The sequence below is a fragment of the Orbicella franksi genome, unplaced genomic scaffold, assembly GCF_964199315.1.
Source record: "Orbicella franksi unplaced genomic scaffold, jaOrbFran1.1 SCAFFOLD_92, whole genome shotgun sequence".
Lineage (NCBI taxonomy): Eukaryota > Metazoa > Cnidaria > Anthozoa > Scleractinia > Merulinidae > Orbicella > Orbicella franksi.
This window is the reverse complement of record NW_027671032.1, coordinates 1-21,854: the sequence shown is the minus strand read 5'-3', so window position 1 is coordinate 21,854 and position 21,854 is coordinate 1. Positions and strand designations below refer to the sequence as shown.

Sequence of the window (21,854 nt, the reverse complement as noted above, 5' to 3'; positions counted from 1 at the left end):
GGCTTGTCCGCGTCTTGTTTTTCCTGACTTGTCTTCGTCACGCTTTTTGCTCAACTCTGTTGCTACTTCTCTTGTGCAGTCCAGTTCCGTCGCTGCTCCGCATAGTCGTTCCTCATTTCTTTCTTTCTGTGTTGTTTGTTTGTAGGGACGGGGTTTCATCCCCCTGTGAGTTTCACGTGTTGGTATACCCCGTTTTTGCCGGACACTTCTTGTGTGACGGATTAGGTTGTATAACTCAGAGGCATTGCACTCATCCTTTTTTGGGGACCTGGCCATTCGCGTTAAACATAAAAACCTCCCAATTTCCTTTAAAAAAGAGTTTTAGATAAGACATGCTGTAATTGAGGTGAAACTACACATTTAAGTAAAATAGCACTAGAAACACAGATTTAGATTCCACATGTTTTAGAGACGTGAGTCAAATCGCGCAAGAAATGTCAATTTTTGCTTTATACCTGCCAATTAGCTCAAAAGCACAATTTTAGATACCGCATACAGTAAATACGTCAAAATATGCATTTGAGTGAGATCGCACAAGAAATTTACATTTTCGCGTCATAACTTTAAATTGTCTTTAAAACACGGTTTTCGCTTCCACATCCTGTAAACAGGTAAAACGATACAATTTTGCCTCATAACTTTAAATTGCCTTAAAAAACACACATTTAGATTTCACATGCTTTAAACCCGTCACACCAATCATTTTAGTCAAATCACACGAAAAATATCGCTTTTCGCCTCCTTTCTCCCAGTTGCCTCAAAAACACAGTTTTAGATGCGAGATCCTGCAAAAACATAAACCTATACATTTAGATACAATCGGAAAAGAATAAATGTCCATTTTTACTCTTTAGCTTTAAATTGCCAAGAAAACACCGTTTAATATACCGCATTGTGTAAAGCGATGACACTATACATTTGAGTGAAATCGCTTTATATATCCCAATTATCTCAAAAACATCTCTACATGCCGTAGAGACGTGAAACTACACCTTTCATTGAAAACGTACAAGAACTTTAATTTTAGCTTTATATGTCCTAATTGTTTAAAAAACGAGAGACGTGAAACGATACGTTTGAATTCAATGGCACGAGAAATGGCCATGTTCGCTTTATACCTCTTAGTTATCTTACATACAAAGTTTTAGATTCCACATGCTGTAAACAGGTAAAACTATACATTTGAGTGAAATCGCACAAGAAATGTCCATTTTTGCTTCATACCTCCTAATTACCTTTAAAACACAGTTTCATATTGCACATGTTGTAGAGACGTGACACTATACATTTGAGTGTAAGGGCATGAGAAATGTCCATTTTCGCTTCACAACTTTAAATTGCCTCAAAAACACAGTTCTTGTTTCCATATGCTCTAGAGACATGAAAATATATATGTTAGTGAAATTGTACAAAAAATGTTGGTTCTCGCTTCATACCTCACAATCACCTGGAGATCACAGTTTTAGATTCCACATGCTGTTAAGGCGTGAAACTATACATTTGAGTGAAGTCGTGGGAATATTGACGATTTTAGGTTTATAACTTTAAATTACCTCAAAAACACAATTTTAGGTTCCACATATTGTAAAGTTGTAAAACTAAATATTTGAGCGAAATTCCACGAAAATGTCAATTTTAGCTTCATACCTTCTAATTACCTCAAAAACAAAATTATAATCAGGATGCTTTGCGGCTAACCTGTTTTCCTGTTTCTAAAATCAAGAAAATCGTAAATTAGGTGTAATTCACTTTTAAGTTCTAACTATTATTGATATAAAATATTTGATTTTCAGGCCATGATTAACGCGATAGTAGAGACAACAAATCAGAAATCAGAACCCTGAAACTTGAAGTTAGAATTTAGAGATCAGAAATCTGAAAACAGAAATTTTCAAACAGAAATCGCAAACTGCAATCCCTAAAAATCTGAAATCGAGAAATTAGAAATCAATAGCTTGATATCCGAAATTCGACTTGTAATATCTAGTTCTGACAACCACGGTTTATCCCAGTTTGCGATGTCATTGTTTGAAATATCAAATCAGTAAAATCGTGCACATTTACCCTCCGCAGCTAGTAAGAATGACGCGATTACTTCTGGTGGCAACTTTAACCGTAACCACACCCTTAGAAGTAAAAATTGTCGTGCCTTTTCAGGTACCGAATATCCATGAGTAAAACAGCCATTTCGCGTCAAAAGGTGTCACCTGGGTAAATTTATTTCGTAAAATGGAGGAGTGACCGTTGCTACTGTGACGGCACTTTCAAACATTCAAAACAACTCGACCGCGCAAGTCGCGTGGTCTTTTTGACACATATGTCTTTGCCGATGACAATGGCAGTTATCTACAGCTGGAAAGTTTCGGTATTATTGAAAAAGAGGTTTGTCAAAGCCACAGGGAGATCAGAAATACGAAACGAAATTTATACAAGTCCTCCGACGAAGAAAGTTCTGACCAATTCATTTAGAGGGCATACAGACTTGCCATCGGTGGTGGCAAAAGTGCAAGGAAATGGAAGCGAAAAGTCCCGAAACTTAAGGAAAAGACACCAATGAAAGGAAACAAGGCTTTTCCGGCTGCAATGCTCGAGAACGATAACGCCTCGTGGTACTTTCAGCTAACAATTGTTGAGCGAGCGGACTCAACAATACGTCCTTGACGAAACTTCTCAATAAAGTGTAACATCAGCACGTTATCCTTCTATGTGAAAGAGGCCTAGATTCGAGAGCTGCATGTACAGCTGGCGAATATAATTCTGTTTAACAGTGATTTCCTAGAAATTCCAGACTCTCCAGGACCAGTAGTTAGGACAGTCTGTAAAGTGTGCCTTTATTGGTTATTACTAAAAACTAAACGATTGAGAAAATCTCACGTGATATCCATGGACCGTGTTTATGGTTAACTTCCGACAGCAGACATACTAACGCGACAAATATAAAGTAAGGTATTCTCCTGTATTTCTCAATGCACACATCAAACACTTAATGACTGCTCCAGACAGGAAAAGTAAATTTTGTTTCCTAAGATTTTTAATGTTGAGATTTAAGGAAAAAGAATTCACCGTTTTTAAACTCTGATTTTAAGTTTCAGATTTCTGATTTTTGAATCTCTAATATCGAGTTCATCATGGCCTGAAAATTAAATATTTCATAATTATAAAAATCAGAGTTAAAAAACTAAATTACACCTAATTTACGATTTTCTTGATTTTAGAATCAGAAAAACAGGTTGGCTACAAAGCATCCTGATTAGTATTAATTTCCACATGCTGTTAAGAGGTATAACTATACATTTGCGATATATATAATATATATAAATATATAACTATACATTTGCACGAGATATGTCGTATGAATTTGTAATTGAGGGAAATCGCACAAAAATTCTTCATTTTTGCTTTATAGCAGTTTACATTACAAATGCTCTAGAGACACAAAACTATACATCTGAATAAAATCGGGTTAAAATTGTCGATTTTTGCTTTATATCTTCAAATTTTCTTCAAAAACAAAGTATAAGCTGTATAGAGGTTAAACTATACATTTGAGTAACATCGCACAGGAAATGTCTATTTTTACTTCATAACTCTAAATTGCCTCAAAGTAAAATATTAGATTTCACATGCTGTTCAGTCGTGAAACTATACATTTGAGTCAAATCGCGCGCGAAATGTTTCTTTTGTCTTTACAAATTTAAACCCTGTAAGATAAAACAGTGACACAATCCACATGCTATTAAGACGTGAAAAAACACAATTGAGAGAGGTTACCCATGAAACACACAGATTTAAAGAGATGAAATTAAACATTTAAGTAGAAGAAATGTCCATTTTCACGTCACAACTTGCAATTGCTTTAAAAACACTGTTTTAGATACGTCTTGGCTTCAAAGACTTGAAACTATACATTTCAGTGAAATTGGTCAAAAGCTGTTAGTTTTTTCTTTATTTCTTGAAATCTTCCAGTAAAATCGCACGAAAAATATATATTTTTGCTTTATAACTTTAAATTACCTCAGGAACATAGTTATAGATTCCACATGCTGTAAACAGTTTAAACTACACATTCGACTAAAACCAGACGAAACTGTCCATTTTCACTTTAAAATTTAAAAATACCTCAAACACACAGCTTAAGATTCCACATGCTGTAAAGAGAGCAAAGTACACATTTGAGTCTAATCGGACGTTATATGTCTATTTTCGCTACCTAACTTTAAATCACCTTAAAAAACACAGTTTCAGATTCCACATTCTCTTCAGACGTGGAACTCTACATTTAAGTAAAATCGCACCAGAAATTTCTAATTTCCATGCATACCTTTCAATTGCCTTAAAACACACAGTTTAGAACTCCACATGCTGTAGAAAAATGAAAGTACACATTTGAGTGTAATCGCACGTGAAATGTATTTTTTTGTGCGTCATAACTTTAAGTATCCTCAAAAAACACAATTACTAGAGAAGTGAAACTATTCATTTAAGTTTAATTGCACGGGGAATGTCCATTTTTGCTTCATACCTCCCACTTGCTAAGACATGCTGTGAAAATTTTAAAACACACATTTGAGTGAAATTACAAGAAAAATGTCCATTTCCATTTTATAACTTCAAATTCCCTCAAAAAACACAGTTCTAGATTGAACATTTTTTAGAGATCTAAAACTATACATCGACAGAAATCGCACGAGAAATATGCATTTGCGCTTTATACCTGCCACTTGCTAACACATGCGGTAAAAAGGAGAAAGTACCCATTTAAGTAAAATCGCACGAGAATTGTCCTTTTTGGCTTTAAATGTCCCAATTGCCTCAAAAATACAGTTTTAGATTACACATGCTATAGAGAGGTGAAAATATACATTTGAGTGCATTTGGACGAAAAATATCCATTTTTACTTGCCACAAAACACAGTTTTTTATAGCACATGCCATAGAGACGTGAAACTATACATTTCAGTCAAATGGCAAGTATCTCGGTTTCCGCCAAAAAAAGACAGTTTTAGATTTCACGTCCTGTAACGAGGTGAAACTATACATTTAAGTAAAATTGCACGAGAAATTTTCGTTTTCACTTCATAACTTAAAATTGCCTCAAAAACAGAGTTTTAGATTCCATATGCTCTAAAAACGTGAAAGTACACATTTGAATGAAATGTTTATTTTCGCTTTCTAACTTTAAATTGCTTAAAAAACACAGTTTTAGATACCACATGCTGTTATGGCATCAAACTATATATTTGAGTGAAAGTGCACGAAAAATGTCGATTTTTGCTTTATACCTGCCAAATGCCTTTAAAACTCAGTTTTAGATTGCAGATGCTCTAAAGATGTGAAACTACATTTGAAAGAAATCGCACCAGAAATAATTTTCTGTTCATAGCTCACAATTGCCTTAAAAAAAATTATTTTTAGATTTCACATGCTGTACAGACGTGAAAGTACACATTTGATCGAAATCGCACGTTAAATGTCTATTTTTGTTTTAAAATTTTAAATTCCCTTAAACAACACAGTTTTAGATTTAACATTTTCTAGAGACGTAGAACTATACATTTAAGTGAAATCGCACGAGAAATGTGGATTTTCGCTTCATTTTTCACAATTACCTCAAAAAGACAGTTTTAGATTTCACATGCTGTAAAGAGTGAAACTATACATTTAAGTAACCCTGAAACCTCAAAATGCCTCAAAAAACAAGTTTCCGATTTAACATTCTTTAGAGACCCAAAACTACACATCAGAGTGAAATAACACGAAAAATGTCCATTTTCGCTTTATACCTTTAAATATCCTCAAAAACACAGTTTTAGATTCCAGATGCTGTAAACAGGTGAAACTATACATCTGAGTAAAATCAATCGGCAAATATCGAATTTCGCTTAATAACTTTAAATTTCCTCAAAAACAGTTTTAGATAGCACATGTTCTGAAGAGGTGAAACTTTACGTTTAAGTAAAATCGTAGAAGAAATGACCATTTTCGCTTCAATACTAAAAATTGCCTAAAAAACCATGTTTTAGATTCTATATGCTATAAAGAGTTGAAACTCTACATTTAACTTAAATCGCACGAGAAATGTTCATTTTTGCTGCATTACCTTCCAATTGCCTCAAAAACAGAGTTTTAGATTACACATGCTGTAGAGATGTGATAGTACACATTTGAGTGAAATCGCACGTGAAATATCCTTTTTCGCTTCATAACTTTAAATATCCTTAGAAAACAGTTATAATTCTACATTCTCTAGAGACGTGAAATTATGCATTTAAGTGAAATCGCACGAAAAATGTTCATTTTGGCTTTATACGTCCCAATTACCTCAAAAACAAAGTTTTACATTCCAAATCCTGTAGACACGTGAACGTATACATTTGAATGTAATCGAACGAAAAATGTCGATTTTTGCTTCATAACTTTAAATTGCCAAAAAAACAGTTTTTGATTCCAGATGCGCTGGAGACGTGAAAATATACATTTAAGTCAAATCGCACGAGATATGTTGGTTTTGCCCTCATTTCTCCCAATTCACTCAAAAAGACAGTTTTAGATTTGACATGCTGTAAAGAAGTGAAACTATATCTTTGCGTAAAATCGCAAATAAAAATGTCCATTTTCACTTTATATCTTTAAATGGCCTCAAAAACACAGTTTTAGATTCTACAGAGAGAGACGTTGACACGTAAAAATACATATTTAAGTCAAATCCCGCAAAAAATGTTAATTTTTGTTTCGAATCTCCTGGGATCATAGCTAATCGTTATTTCTCGTTAAAGTTTACTTAACTTCAACGAGAAATAACGATTTTTTCTTCGATATTTAAATTGGCTCTGAAACATAGTTCTAGACTCCAGGCGCTGTAAAGAGGTGAAACTTTAAATTCTCCGTAAACCGGGTATTCCCCCAGCCAAGTTTAGACAGTTCGAAAAATTTCCATTTTTCAAAACTGCTCCAAAGCGCCCCTATGGCATTCCAAACATGCGTCTGCATGTCAGAGTTACGAAAACCAAGAGATTTCAGCGCAAATGACCGATGATATCCAAAATTTTCCGACGAAAACCCAAAGATCAACGACCACACACTCAAAAGCGAAAAAATTGGGATTATGCACTTTTTAAAAACCTTTTGATATAAACTATTGCTCACCTTCAGTTACGTGCAGGCGCCAAGTTTATTGCTGTCATATCATCGTTAAGGAGTACTGTCCTCTACTAACTTCAAACTGGGCGTCGCTCCCCTATACAATAAGCAGCCCTAAGATTTTCACCATTTTCAAAACTTTGTGCGCCAAACTATTGGCCAGCTCGAGTTACGTGCAGGCGCCAAGTTTAACGCTGTCATATCATAAAACGTCTTTCAAATAAAACAATTTGTTTTGAAAATCTTCAAAACTAGTGGATATGACTTACAGTGAAAGTTGTGTTTTTTTTAAATTCAGCACTTAGATAGTGTGTTTAAACAAACAATCATAAATTACTCCAGTTTCATGATTTTTTGCTAATTATTTTGCGCAAAATAGAAAGCTCTTTGATACATAACATATATTATTTTCACATTATTTCGTTGAAAACAAAAAGGCACAATTAACTTGCAAAGTCAGCAAATTGAGTTTTTATGCAAAAAAAAGGTGGATATTTTAGCTATTAAAATGCATAATCTTTAAGGTTAAGACACAAAACTCGGTTAAAATGTAACCTCATAATAGGGCTTTCTGTGTTTTAAGTTTCATTGTAATGATTTCATGACTTTTTCTTTCCAAAAAAATTAAAAAATTTAAATGGGGGCGAGGTGCTACCTCGTGATTCTGATTTTCAATCAATTAGTTTTAACATTTTCAAGAGCTTTTTACATCAATGGAAAGGTCTTGACAAGGGTTACAAAATGATGTAATTACTTTTGACTAACCTTTAAAATCCGAAAAAAATTCAGCAAAAGTTCATAGAAGTGAGGAGGGCGAGGTGCACAACTTTTATAACCTCGTAAAAAATTAACTTTAAGTTAATAATTAACAAAAATTACCAAGTACAAAAAAGGGCCTCGCAGTTATTGATTGGCGTTTTTACGACGGTCAAAACAGAAATCTCTACATAGAAGAAACATTTTAAAAATGAAAAAAACCGTTTGCAAACAGTTAACTTTGCTTTAAATTTTGGCCAATTCAGAGAAAATTGTAAGCTGTTTTAGCACTGCAGCCTTAAAATACAAGTAATGATCTCGTATTTGCTGAAAATCGCATCAAAATCGGTTAAAATGGGAATTTTTAACAATTTTTTTTATTTTGTACATTTTGGTGCATTCTTCATGAAGTCACTGTTCCTCAAGACTTCAGTGGGTGAGTACACGCTTTTTTGAGCTTCGTTATTTCTGCTTTTTGGCACGCTTAAAACACTGCGCAGAAGCAATACAACTATCAGAAAACGTGTGTAAGATGCTAGACCAACTTCCAAGCACATTTTGTTCTGATAAGACGCAATCGCTTTTGCGCAGGCTCAGGTCAAAATTTAAGGGTGCATTGTTTGACCATTTATGCATGCTGTGGGAACTCGTTAGTAGAACTTGAGGTCTCTCTGTGTATTAATATGATTGTTGATGCTAAGGAACCGTTTGGTGTTAATTTTTTTGAAATCGGTTCCTTTGTTTACGTAATATGACACCATTTGTGTCGAAACTTCAACAGCTAATAACTTTGCAAGGATTTAATCATTCCTCCAAATTTTTTTTGCGTTAGATACCCCTTAATAAGGACTACATTCGTAGCAAAAATGAAAGGGAACGATATAATTCTCACAGAGTTATTGGCGTTCAAAGTTTCGCCACAAAATTACCCATGCGTGCATTGCGCGCTTGGTTATACGTGGAAACGAGGCTAAACTTTAACCGTTAATAACTCTTGAGCAAAAATAAGTTAGCTTCTGAAATTTGAAGACATTATAGAATACGTCATGAGCGTTCTGCATGTTGGTTTCACCTGTCACTATAATCTCTGCAAGTACGCGAAACCTTATAATGCCTATAACTTAAAGAGAATTTAACCGTTTGACTAGAAACTTAAGGGTTATATTTTTGAAGACTCGACTTGAGATTTGAAGGTTTAGTTGTCGCCCCAAGGGGCAAACTTCAGGCTTATTCTTAGAAAAAAGGAGTTAAGTTTTCTTAGAGATAGCAGCAGTTTAAGTTTGGCTTTGTTCTGATGTACATGTCTTACTGTTGAGGCTTTGCTTGACAAACTTTTGTTGCAAGAATTCGTTATGTAGTGTTCGTCATCATCCAGTCAACAATGGAAGGTGAAATACCTGGAATAATGGCTATGCTGAGGTGCGCTTCTAATTGCGACAGGAACGCATTAGAAGAACTGGGTCCGGAAGAGGGTTTCGAATATAATATTCCTGTACGATTTGACCCCGAGGCAACATCGTCTCAAGAACTCGAAGAAGAGATCGATGACCTCATGTTCTTTGCACAGGCAGCCAATCGCCTCCACATGGACAAATCGGAAACTGTAGCGCGGAAAGCTATTAGTCATATGATCCATTCTTTGTACTGCTTGTACGACCGAATGCCAAAAATCGGTGGGCGCTAGAGCGGCGAGGATCTCTCTACAGAGATAATAGAGTTTGCAAAAAGCCTATGCAAATCGGTTGACATTTTAAGACATTTAGAGAAATCAAAAGACGAGGCCAGACCACCTTCAGAACGCCATAAAAAACAGGAGTCCGACGAGGACAGTGACTAGACCTCGGTATACGTCCCAGCCGATGAGAGTGAATCATCCACTGATGATGACTCTGATGATGACACTGCAAACAAAAAACCTCCAGCATCGTCTTCGCTTCCCACCTCAAAGAGGCCTAAGCACACTGCCTCTCCTGTCAGCTCACCTTCAGGATCGCCATCGACTCACAAGACTACTAGATCGCATCATAAGAGGAAAGCGTGCCCTCTCTCCAACTGTTCTTTCAACGGGAACGACCTGCGGCGCCATCTTCTCGTTCACGTCAAGAAAGGCGATCTGGCGGAAGAGGCAGTTGACAAACTGCTATCCATCGTACGTGCTGGTGCTGCTAAGCGAGGAAAGAGGCAGGCCAGAAAGGGTAAACAGCCAGTGAAAGGCCGACAGAGGAAGTGGTGCCCAGTGCCTGGGTGTAATCAACTGGTACTAGACATGGCACGCCACCTGGAGAATCCCTCTATGCATGGGCTTGACAGAAGTTCTAAAGCGCACATACGCTACCTCAAGATGGCCACTCCGTACACAGGGTTGGCGGAGCTTGAGGACCACTTAGTACCACCACCTCCAGCAATCGTTGAGGTTCTCCCAAAACACCATTCATTACCGGTCTTGGCTCCCGCTGCCCGTGTTCCTTCCTCTTCCACACCTTCTGGCATCCCCGATGATGCTACATCTGCCGCCCTCTCTGCCACGGCCGCAGCATCTGCCTCCACCTCTGCCGCTGCGTCTGCCGTCCCTTCTGCCGCTGCTGAAGCTGACACCGCCAGTACAGTGGATTCCGAGTCAGAATCGGACGACCAATCACATCATTCGTCAGGAAAACCTCTAGACAAAGGCGAGGATTGCGACGTCACCGCAGCTCAGTACTTTACATCAGCTCATCCATCAACGGCTCGGCATCGGTGGCTTGTACTCTTCTACGAGTTTCTCTCGCGGCCGACAGCTGGCGACAAAAAGATATCAATACGTCTCCAGCATGCATCCCAGATGCGATCACTGCTCGAGACCATCGATCCAAAGGGCGATGACATCCTTTGCCTCGTTGATCATCAAGGTGATGCCGTGTGGAAGCTTTGGGTCAAGCCCCACTTGACCAATGGCACTAAGAAGCCTGGTACCATCATATCGTATTTGACTTCGTATGAGAAGTTTCTTGGTTTCGTCACGCACGAACGGTTTAACAAGAGCGCCCCAGCTGTCCACCCTGACTTGATGGCTAGGTTCAACACCCTCCAGAAGGACATCAAGGGCTGCCGTTCGTGCGTGGACAGCCAGACCTATGTGAAAAACAAGCGCATGGTAGACGAAACCGAGGGACTTCTCACTCTGGAGGAGCTCTCTCGGATCAAGTCCAGCGACGCATACAACGAAGCCCAGAGGCTGCTAATTCAAGCGGGTCGTGGAAAGGAACTTAGTACTAAAGAGTTCCTCAACGTCAGGGATTTCTTGCAGACAAAGTTCTCCTTAGACACTGGTACTCGCCCCGGGCCGCCCAATAACGCCACCTCGCACGAGTACACCTCAGGTAAAGTCCAAGATGGTTGCAAAGTCATGCTAGTGGCAAAGCACAAGCGCGGAAAGGATGGACCAGCGATCTGCCCAATGCTGCCAGACCAATATAAATTCATGGACATTTATGTCCGCAGAATTCGCCCTGACTTTGCCAAGCTTGATGAGCATGCCCTCTTTATCACAACCGACGTAATCGCGTTCCGCGAGGGCACCATTGGTAAATGGCTTTCCGCCTTCATAGAAAAATGTGGCGTAAAACTTGGATCGCGTATGGCGTTTGTTGATATGAGAAAAATGATAACTACGCAGATGCTGGATCGCTGCAGCCCAGAAGAACGGGCCATCCTGCGGCGTGTCCTCGCTCATAGCGAGAAGACCTCTAGGCAGTGGTACGCACGGCCGGACTTAACGAATACTGGCATCAAGGCCGTTAACATTATCCAACAGCTATTGGACGTGAAAGAAAAGGCGAAATTCGACGCTGCCGTGTCAACATCGAAGGAAAAAAGCCCGCCAGCGTCACCACCGCCATCTACATCCAAGGAACAGAGCCCACCAGCGTCACAACGACCAACTACACCCGAGAAACAGAGCCCACCAGCGTCACCACCACCATCTACATCTAAGGCGACAAAACCACCGGCACCACCATCCGTTGAAACCCAGTCGCAACCTTCCGCAAAATCATTAAAGCCATCAACCATGGTCAGTGAAGTAGTGCCACCATCTCCAACACATAAGATGCTCACCGAAAAACAAAAGGGTCACATAAGGAGTGCCTTTGGCAAAACGATCGAGGCTTGTGACAAAGTCACCATGACCGAGGTACAGAAAACACTGCGACGGATCCCCACTCTCTACTTTCTTTCATTTTCAAAAAACAGGGTAAAGCAAGTTGTAAATTATGTTAACTATCTTGCAAAGATAGGAGGTGCAACGTCAACACCGCCTGTGTCTGAAGTTTCTAAAGAGGCTAAAGTCTCCAGCTGGCTGGATGACTTTGACGATCCCTCTTCCAGGTCCACAGGACCCAAGCGGACAGAGTGGGACCCTGAGGACACCAAACTCCTCAAAGAAGCCTTCAGAGACTTTTCCGAGCTGCCAGCGACGACAGATATCCGAAAAACCATCAATAACGATCGTCGGCTGAAGGACCTCATGGAACAAGAAGGATGGGCGCGCCTTTACAACAAATTGAAGAATCTCTTCAGAAAAAAGAAGTAGGCACGTCGTTCGACTTGACTGGGTTGGTGGCCCAATAGTTTAATTAGACTTCCGTTGTGTTTGTTCTGTGTGGTCCGGAAGAGAGAGGGGTTCCTGTTGTCTTAACAGCGGGTGAATCTCTTGATGACACGTGATGGACCACATTGTGTTGAACGTTGCGTCTGAACTGGAAAAAAAAACAAAAAAGTTCACATTACATAGTTGAGCCAAGCTGAACTCCTGTAAATATCATTGTAAGTAGAATTGTACAGATCAAAAATCTAAAGTATCTTTATTTATTGTATATAAAATTGTATATAAAATTGTAAATATTTTAATTGCACATAGAATTGTAAATATTGTAAATAGTCCTGGCGACAATGAGTCGGCCTGGTGACCCGATGATACCCTCCGGGGACTGAGCAGTTTGTCAGGGATCAAACGCGAGCTGGGGTAGCCAACCCCCGGGGAGTGCCCCACAAACACGCTCAGTCTCTGGGTAGTACTCTTGCCGTTTCATACGGCAAGGGGGGGGGACTGGGAAACCATCATTACATGTTTTCCTCTCACAGTAGTCCTACCTTGTCGTGATTGAAAGGCTTGTGTGCCTTCATGAACCAAAGACCTGCACAGATCTGAAGGGGAGAGGCCAGACTAAAGGGGTTACATCTTTGTGCACATCTGTTATGACTGCTGTCACGTTTTCTTGCATCTTCTTTGTCCCACTGTGTTCAATTGCAGGCCATTTTCCACTGAAGGGATGATTAACCCCTCCAGCTTTCAGCCAGAGCTCCGTCTGCTAACCTTAGCCGCAAGGCCAGGCTACCCAGGGTGCACCACGAGGAGGTGGAGTTGGCTTTGGGTGTGAGAGGCGATTAGACAGACCGGGGCTTACAAACTGCCCAGAAAGCCTAACGGACTTCCTGTCCGCAAGTTGCGCATCAACACCCTCTTGTACCCCAAAAATAATTAAAAACTTAGACTGTAAAGACACTAGATGTTCCCGTGGGGCACTCCTCGGAGATTGGCTACTCCAACTCGTGTTTGATCCCTGACGGGAGACATAAAGCGCCGAGCCTAAGTCTAAAGCAACAATGACGTATTTACATGGCTGTTTTTACAGAGGTTAAAATATATACAATTTTTTGTACAGTGACATTTACAATAAATAAGTCTTAAGTTAACATCTTCTATTTGACAATTCTAGTTACAAAGGTATTTACAAAAATTCAACTTTGTTGAATTGAAACTATTTACAATAATGTGAGTTTTTGGTCTATGTATTTTGTTTTTTTTTTGGGCTATTTTTCTTACATACACTAATATGAACGTCTATTTACAAAATTTATTTACAAAGAGAATGTATGGGCGTATGACGTACGTATGATGCGTATGGTAATGCATGGTGCATGCATGTCTAAAATGAATGTGAACGTCTGTGTTGGGATGGCAGACGCCCTGTTTGGGTGCTGACATCCACCGGCCTGTACTGCGTGACAGGGCAGAACAGGTGGATGCCAACCCCGACGCTGACCATCCCCGTACCGTCTGTCTGAGTCGTCGCGTCCGTCACAATAACTCGTCGTGGAACGGTCGACGTCGAGGAGTGGGTGGAGTGGGTGGAGGTGGGGCGGGTGGACGTGGTGCAAGTCGAGGTGGTGAGGGTGGAGGTGGGGTGGGTGGATGTGGGGTGGGTGGAGGTGGGGCGGGTGGATGTGGAGGTGAACAACGGCCGAAATGGAATTGTACCCTGAGCGCCGCTTCCCAGGGAGGGTCTCGTTGAGGGCTTCTTTTTGCCCTTCTTCGCAGAGGCCCCAGACAACAGCATATACCTGGCCTTCATGGATTGCCAGGAATGACCAGTTACTCTTTGGGCCTCTGCGAAGAGCCACAATTTATTTCCGCTAACGGGGTACTTCATCTTGTTAGCATGAACGAAGGCCTGGAGCGCGTGGTCCTCGGATGGCGTGTATCTAGCACGGCGGCTCATGGTGACTGGCTCAGCTACAAAAAACGATGCAGGAAAAAAAACCTTGCCTTAGTCTCTAATGAGGACCTCAAGTTCCAGTAACGAGTGCCCACACTTACAGACATTACAGTTAGGGGTGAAATCAACATTCTATACAGATAGCTACCTTTGCATTCTATTATGTCTGTAGATTTGAAAGACTGCCTCAATATTATCTTAAAGTTCTAAGCAGTAAAAGTCCGGCATACTTACAGACATTAGACTAAAGCCTGGCACTCACGTGACCCACACAACAGATAACCCTTGTTGCATTCTGTCTTTGCTTCAAATTGCAAGTCAAACGGTTCAATCCTCTTTGAGTTATTAGCAGTTAAAGTTTCCCTCGTTTTCGCGTTAAAACCGCTGAGGGTATGGTACCAACAAACTTGTGTCCGCCATTTTGTATAAAATTTTAACCGCTAATAACTTTGCGAGAATTTTATCATTTGCTACTAAATTTGGCACGCACGTAGCCTATGTCAAGGCCTATCCGACGCTATAATTTGCTGGCCAAATGGTTAAAACCTCGTAAAGTTATTAAGGTGTAAAATTTCGACACAAATGACGTCATAACTAATCAACAAAGGAACCGATTTCCACAAAATCAACACCAAACGCTTCCTTACAACATGAACAAGCATGATATAACATCAAAACATCAATAAAAGGTCCTCCAGTTCTAATAACGAGGTCCTTCAACAACATATTGGTCAAGATTGCACCCTTAAACTTTGACCAAAGCCTGCGCAGAAGCAACCGTTTTTTATGGGAAGAAAATGTTCAAGAAAGGTGCCCGAGCACCTTAGACACCTCCTCCGATAGTTGGATTGCTTCTGCCCAGTGTTCTAAGGGTGCCAAACAACAAAAATAACGGAGCTCAAAAAGCGTGTACTCACGGTTCGAAGGTCTTGAGAACAGGGACGTCATGTAGTATGCACTGAACTTTCCTTTACAACTGGTCACTACAAAAAAATTCATAAAAAATTCCCCAATGGGCCGTTTTCTGCGCGGTTTTCACCAATGAGGTCCAGACGACATGGGAGTGTAGCCCGTTTACTTTCTAAATTTCACAAGTCTATATTTGAAATCAAAAACATTTTTTTGTTACGCGGTTAACTTCCGGTAATTTACTCTTTTATACCTAAAGTTGTGGCATAACATCGTATGGTGTCGGGGTGGCGTAGTGGTTATTACGTACATCCTCGACACCAGTTTTCCCGGGTTCGAGACCAACCCGGCGCAATTTTTTTTCCTCACAAAATAACTATTTTTGAAGCGTGTAGCAAGTTGCACATGAAAAAAACCCAAAAACTGAGCAAAAAAAAATTACGACAAAAACAAACAGAAAATTTCACTACAGGCAATATATAGAATGGCAAACACTTTGATTTCACTGTTCAGAGTGTATTTCCATCAAAAGAGGTTAACTTCCGGTTAAGCGGTTGACTTCTGGGAAGTTACTCATTTATACCTAAAAATTGTACATAAAATTAATTTATGGTGAGATTGTCATGTGTTAACTGGACAATCTCATCTTCATCTTCCCCGGGTTCGAGACCAACTCGGCGCAATTTTTCTTTCCTCACAAAATAACTATTTTTGAAGTGTGTAGCAAGTTGCACATGAAAAAAAAACAGAAAATGAGCACAAAAAAAAAATTATAACAAAAACAAATAGAAAATTCCACTACAGGCAATATATAGAATGACTGACACTTTTATTTCACTGTTCAGTGTGTATTTCCATCAAAAGAGGTTAACTTCCAGTTAAGCGGTTAACTTCCGGGAAGTTACTCATTTATACCTAAATATTGTACATAAAACTAACTAACGGTGAGATTGCGAAGTGTTAAATGCACATTCTCGTCGTCAGTATTCCCGGGTTCGAGACCAACCCGAAGGCAGGGAGTTCGAGCCCTGCTCAGAACATCTATATGAATTTTTTTTTCTTTTTTTCCTTTCTTTTTTAAGAGTTTCTGTTCTTTGCCACTTGCTAAATTTATGAAAAAAAATATTTTTTTCATTTTTAAAGATTTCGTTTGCGGATGGCCGCCATCTTGGATTTTTGTCCAAAGGGGTTGCATAGGCAAGTGTCTAAAAGACTTTCACTTAGTTTATGGCGAAAATAGTTCTTTTAGCCATAAACTAAGTTAAAGAAAGCCTTTTAGACACTTTCAAAATTTTGACCAAAATCGCCATACAACCCCTTTGGAAAAAATCCAAGATGGCGGCCACTCGCAAAACAGTTTTTCAAAACAGATATCTTCTAACCTTTTTAACTAAAAAGAAAAGCAAATACATACTTTAATAGCCAATTGATCAGAGAACAGGTACGCAGAAAATGTTTAACATAGATTAAATGTTGTCCGAGTAAAATCACTTCAAAAATGCTTCAAACATAAAACTCAAACTGTGGGTGTGAAGAATCAAAAAATTTAAAACCCTTTCTCACGGAAAAACAACTATCACATCTTACAAACCATCCCAATCTAAACATTTCCTGAAAGTTTCAAGCAATTCGCCAAAAATCTGACAAATCTAAAGCAAATAATCCTGTATCAAATTTTACGCAAATGCGCTAAGGGGGCCAGGGACACTTTAAGGGGTCGAGGTGCGACCAAGGACGCGAGCTGCAACCGGAAGGGGGGCAAGGTGCAATCCTCAGGGGGGCGAGGTTCACCAAAGGGAGCAATGTGCAACTGCAAGGGGGACGGGATAAAACCGAGGGGGCGAGGTGCGAATTTTAGGGGGGCCAGGTGCAACCGAAGAGGGCGAGTCTACACAGGAATATAAACCTAACCCTTACCCCAACCCTTACCCAACCCTAACCCTAGCCCTAAGTCCAAAAGGCTCCCCGAGTTCCAGCTCATGTTACTGCAAGTCAAAAAGGGGAGCCTCTTTCCCGAAACATCTTTCTGCTCAAATTACTCTAAGTCCACAAAGTCTCCCGTCGTTTGGTACCTGGCGGTCAAATTTTTCTAAGTCCAAAAGGCTCCCCGAGTTTCACCATTTCAAACGACAGGAGCCTTTCGGACTTAGAAAAAATTTTTACTGCATGATCCCAAGCGAGGGGAGCCTTTTGGACTTTAAAAAAAAATTGACAGTCACGTCCCAGACCAGACGTGGCCTCCTTTCCATCACTTGGCTGCCACAAGCTAGCCCAAGCCTGCAGGCACCACTTCTTCTTTGGCACCCTCCTGGCAGTGGCAGACGAGGGGAGCCTTGTTGGACTTCAAGAAAAAAGAAGACATGTTTTTAACAAATCTTAGAACAAAGGCTTAATCTCAGAAGATCGTAGCAACAAGGCTACTCTACAACTTACAATACCCCGTTCTTTATTTAAGTCGTCTGCAAAGGATTTATCTCCAGAAACATTAGAGTTTGCTATCGGTAGTGCCTTGGAGGTTCTTGTCCTCCTTGGCACCTTGGGACGCATGAGGACCGAAGTCCTCTATTCTGGTTCGCCTAAAGTTCTCTGGAGGTAATCATCGTTGCTTTCTAGCACGGATTCTGACTTAGAGGCGTTCAGTCATAATCCAACAGATGGTAGCTTCGCACCATTGGCTTTTCAGCCAAGTGCAAATGCCAATTGTCTGAATCTGCGGTTCCTCTCGTACTGAGCAGAATTACTATTGCAACAACACTTCATCAGTAGGGTAAAACTAACCTGTCTCACGACGGTCTAAACCCAGCTCACGTTCCCTATTGGTGGGTGAACAATGGGGCATCAGAGCCCAAGGGCTCCGATGATATCTCCCCCGAAGGAGGTGCTGACTCGAAGGTCGAAGAACTGTTCAGCACCACCAAGGAACACTTGCCAGGTGTCAACCGTGCGATTGTGAGGGAAATTGCTTTCCTTAATGTAATGGTACTAGTCCAGGGCAAATCTATTAAGGAGATAAGCTCTTGCAACTACTTAACCATATGTGGCATCTTGCTCATCAGGCGCTATACATGCCGCTGGGCCTTTATTAGGAAGAGTATGAGATCGTCAGCAAAGGTATGAGGAACCAGGCTGGGAGATCTCTGTCATCCAAGGAGGCTCAAAAATTCGTCACTATGACAAGATCGCTTCAGGACCAACAGATAGGCCGTTAGCCACGATCTTTTCACCTGGGGGTGCCCGAAAGCACTTCAGTCCAGTCAGCCAATGAAGGCAAGCCTTCCCTTACCCCTCATGTGCTATTACCTATAATCCTCAAAGAGGACGGCTGGAGGTGGTACACATGCGTAAGCGGAATACGGAATTCCCCAAAGCTACCTTAACCAGCCTAGGATCATTCCACACCAGAACATCCATCGGTCTCACGTCGTCAGTGAAAGGCTGAGACGACACCTAACACTGTCCAGTTCCGATTGCTGGGTCCGCCATCCGAGCACGGACCTCCTGATCGCGCGTACACCACAACGCATGGTTGTAGTATAACAAGGCCTTATGGATCTCGTCCACAAGCCAGTCAGTCTTAGAGGAAGGTGAAAGCGACCCAAGAATTTTCTCAAAGTTGGCTGGGATTGCTCCCATTACACCGAATGCAAAGACTTGATAGTGCATCGTCGTCCTTGCAATATCAGAGAGGTTGGACAATAATTGGGCATACTTCGTTTGTTTCTGCCCGATGGCCACATGCATCATATTGTCCATTGGAACTGTGATCTCCCATATGTGATGCTCCGTTACACCGTCCCGAACAAATGTAAAACATATATCCGGGCGCTCATTCAGAGGGGGAATGGGGACACTGGGGTCGACCATCTCTCGTAAATGAGTAGAGACTTGTAAATCCTAGAACCGGCCTTTAGCCCCCGCAATCTCCAGCCAAATGCAGATCTCGCGCACAATCTTGTTGTGTCGAGCATTCCGCAAGTTAGCCAGAGCATGGTGGCTGCAGGAACACAAAATGTGCTTTACAGTCTCACGGTGTCCAGAGCTACATAGGTTACACTGAGGATCCACCACAGTGGCGGTGGACCGTCGATTCCACACCTCCTTCAACGAATTGCATGGCAAGACATTGAAGAGCATTTGGCACGCTACCTGGTATTGTGGATCTCGGGTAAGATCACGTCGGAGCCAACGATAAGACTTACTAGAGATAGAGGCCTCACTAGACCACTGGGACCAAGCATGGAGCTCGCGGAGCTGAGGGCACATACGCCCGATATAAATCGTGCGCAGGTGACTCCGCAACATCCTAACGCTCTCCACCTCAATCCACGAGCCTTTGGAGTAAATCCACATATCTCCTTCAGAGTCAATTCTAACACGGTAGCGGACACAAGCTCGATATATTAGGGGTACTAAAGTACGCCCTTTATCAAACTGGAGCCGGGGTCGAAGAGTGTTATAAGACACTCGTTGGACGCCCGGCTCTGGGTCCGCTTGGTCAGATCGCGCATGGAGACGAATCTCTCTGATACGATAATCGAAGAAAATCGTACCATCTACATCCTGGTCAATTCCACAGTCAACGCGCGTATCCTCTACTCTTCCAAGTAGGATGGCCCGAAGTCGTCCATCATTGTTGTTCAACCACCGGTATGTATTGCATATTAGAGCCTCCCTATAAATGTCAACCATGCTTTTAACGCGCAAACCACGCAATCTCGTAGGAGCTTGCAGCATACAGACAGGACCCTGTTTAGGGCCGATCCCAATGGCAGTCCGGACCGCACGATACACTATGGCATCAATGCGCTCAAGTACACTCATAGGGACCTCAACTGCCTGTATGGCGAACGTCGCAATGGATTTGACATTTTGGTCTAGCAGCTCAATGCGATTCCGGCCATGCAACACTGTCAGGTCATTGACCTGGTTAGCGAGGTCAGTGATACGCTTAAAGAGGTCAGGAAAGAAGGTGGTCGACTCGCCACATCGGCGGTTCCCTGAGCCAGCTAATCGGCCAAAATTTTGGTCGAGTCCCAGATGACGGTAAGTCTCGCCCTGGGTAAGCTGAGGGATTTCCTGCCCACACAATAGAACATTGTGTCATGGAGATAAGATTCGACCGGCCCAAAATTCCTCACATATAAACGCACACTTGGTGACATCGTAACGCAGTGAAGCATATTCGGACCATTGTTCATGAATGCGCAACATTGCCTGCATATCAACGATGCTCCCAGATAAGAGGGCCTCGTCGTCTACATAGCTAAGATCTGGAATAGAAGTGTCATACAATCTATATCCTACACACTCGTGGTTCACCCAGAGATTTACAGTATTTTTAATGGTATTGAAAGTAAGTGCAGAGTTGGTATTCCCCTGCGCGACACCCCTAGTAACGTGGATACGTGGGGAGAGGTTTCGGCCACTTTTAATGTGGACAGAACATCCCCGTGTGGAATCAATCCACCATCCCCGTGTGCCTGCATCGGTACTAGTCAAAGAGATGATTTTCTCGATGAGACCTAATTCCAGACTGCCAAAGGCATTCGCCACATCCATGAACAAGACGTACAGATTAGTCTTATGCCGTCGATGATGGTCGATGCAAGATCGGAGGAGAAACGTGGCATCAGTAGTGCCACTAACCCCTGGTATCCCACCTTTCTGGGCGGGGCTCATCTGATCTGCAACCATCAAATGCTTACTTGCCCTCATAGAGATAACCCGACACGCGACTTTAAAGACTGTAGGAAAAAGGATGATGGGTCGCCAGCTCTTAGGTTGGCTATAATCAGACTTGTTCGGTTTCGGTAAAGAAACCTGTAAGCCGATCTTCCAACTGGGCAGGAATGTTCTATGTTGGTATAGCCAGTTAAAGAGACTTGTCCAATATTTGAGCAGTGCATTCCGGTCTGCGGCCTTGTACGCAAAATACGTTTGTCCGTCGTAACCGGGTGCCTTGCGCCCATCCAAAGGACGTAGTGCGTTCAAAATGTTCCTCTTCGACAGACGTTTCTCCCTCGGGATTGGCACCGCCGATCGCCAGAGATCAGCTAAGTATTCCTCTCCCTTAGGAAACGGAGGAAGGTCCTCCGCTGACAAGAGTGTCCCTGTCATTTGACCAAACCAGTGGTCATGCAAAGCTCTCATAGAAATCTCCGCATCCGTATCGGCTGCCATCGCCTTGGCTATATTCGGCCGGTCGTCACCGAATTGGCGATTGCCTTCCGATTCAGAAAGGCCTTCCAAGGTTCGTGCACGTGCCCTAACCTTTTGAGGGCGCGCCCCAGGGGTGCGCGATCCCTCCGCCAAAATGTACCGGGGTCTTGGGTCACCTTTAGTGCCCCAGACAAGTTTCATGGCGCAATGCAATAGCCATCTAAGCCGGATGTCAAGGAGGTCAAGTTGGCGAACCCGGCACTCCATATCATCTGTGGAACGTGTAACGCGTTCAAAATGCCGCAAAGCAGCACCCAAGAGGTTCTGACTGCACCTCCTGTAAGCCGATTTTTT

General features: G+C 41.7%; 3 protein-coding genes across 3 annotated transcripts; 2 read left to right on the top strand and 1 right to left on the bottom strand.

Annotated features, from left to right (window-relative positions):
- Window positions 1-9,277: 9,277 nt before the first annotated feature.
- On the top strand, window positions 9,278-11,023 carry LOC145476937 (uncharacterized; the record flags this gene model as incomplete). Its single annotated transcript, XM_081455463.1, has 2 exons — window positions 9,278-9,569; window positions 9,753-11,023. Coding segments are annotated over exons 1-2 (1,563 nt in total), but the record flags the coding sequence as incomplete, so codon positions are not given.
- LOC145476939 (uncharacterized) lies at window positions 11,016-12,543 on the top strand. The gene has a single exon (XM_081455465.1). The coding sequence runs from the start codon at window positions 11,027-11,029 to the stop codon at window positions 12,464-12,466; it is 1,440 nt and encodes a 479-aa protein (XP_081311591.1). The 5' UTR covers window positions 11,016-11,026; the 3' UTR covers window positions 12,467-12,543.
- Window positions 12,544-13,741: 1,198 nt separating this feature from the next.
- On the bottom strand, window positions 13,742-14,697 carry LOC145476941 (uncharacterized). The gene has a single exon (XM_081455466.1). It carries the CDS (start codon window positions 14,433-14,435, stop codon window positions 13,863-13,865), a length of 573 nt encoding a protein of 190 aa, XP_081311592.1. The 5' UTR covers window positions 14,436-14,697; the 3' UTR covers window positions 13,742-13,862.
- Between the last annotated feature and the right edge of the window lie 7,157 nt (window positions 14,698-21,854).

Coding starts and splice junctions, on each gene's coding strand:
- LOC145476939 (XM_081455465.1), top strand. CDS start 11,027: ATGGTAGACGAAACCGAGGGACTTCTCACTCTGGAGGAGCTCTCTCGG.
- LOC145476941 (XM_081455466.1), bottom strand. CDS start 14,435: ATGAGCCGCCGTGCTAGATACACGCCATCCGAGGACCACGCGCTCCAG.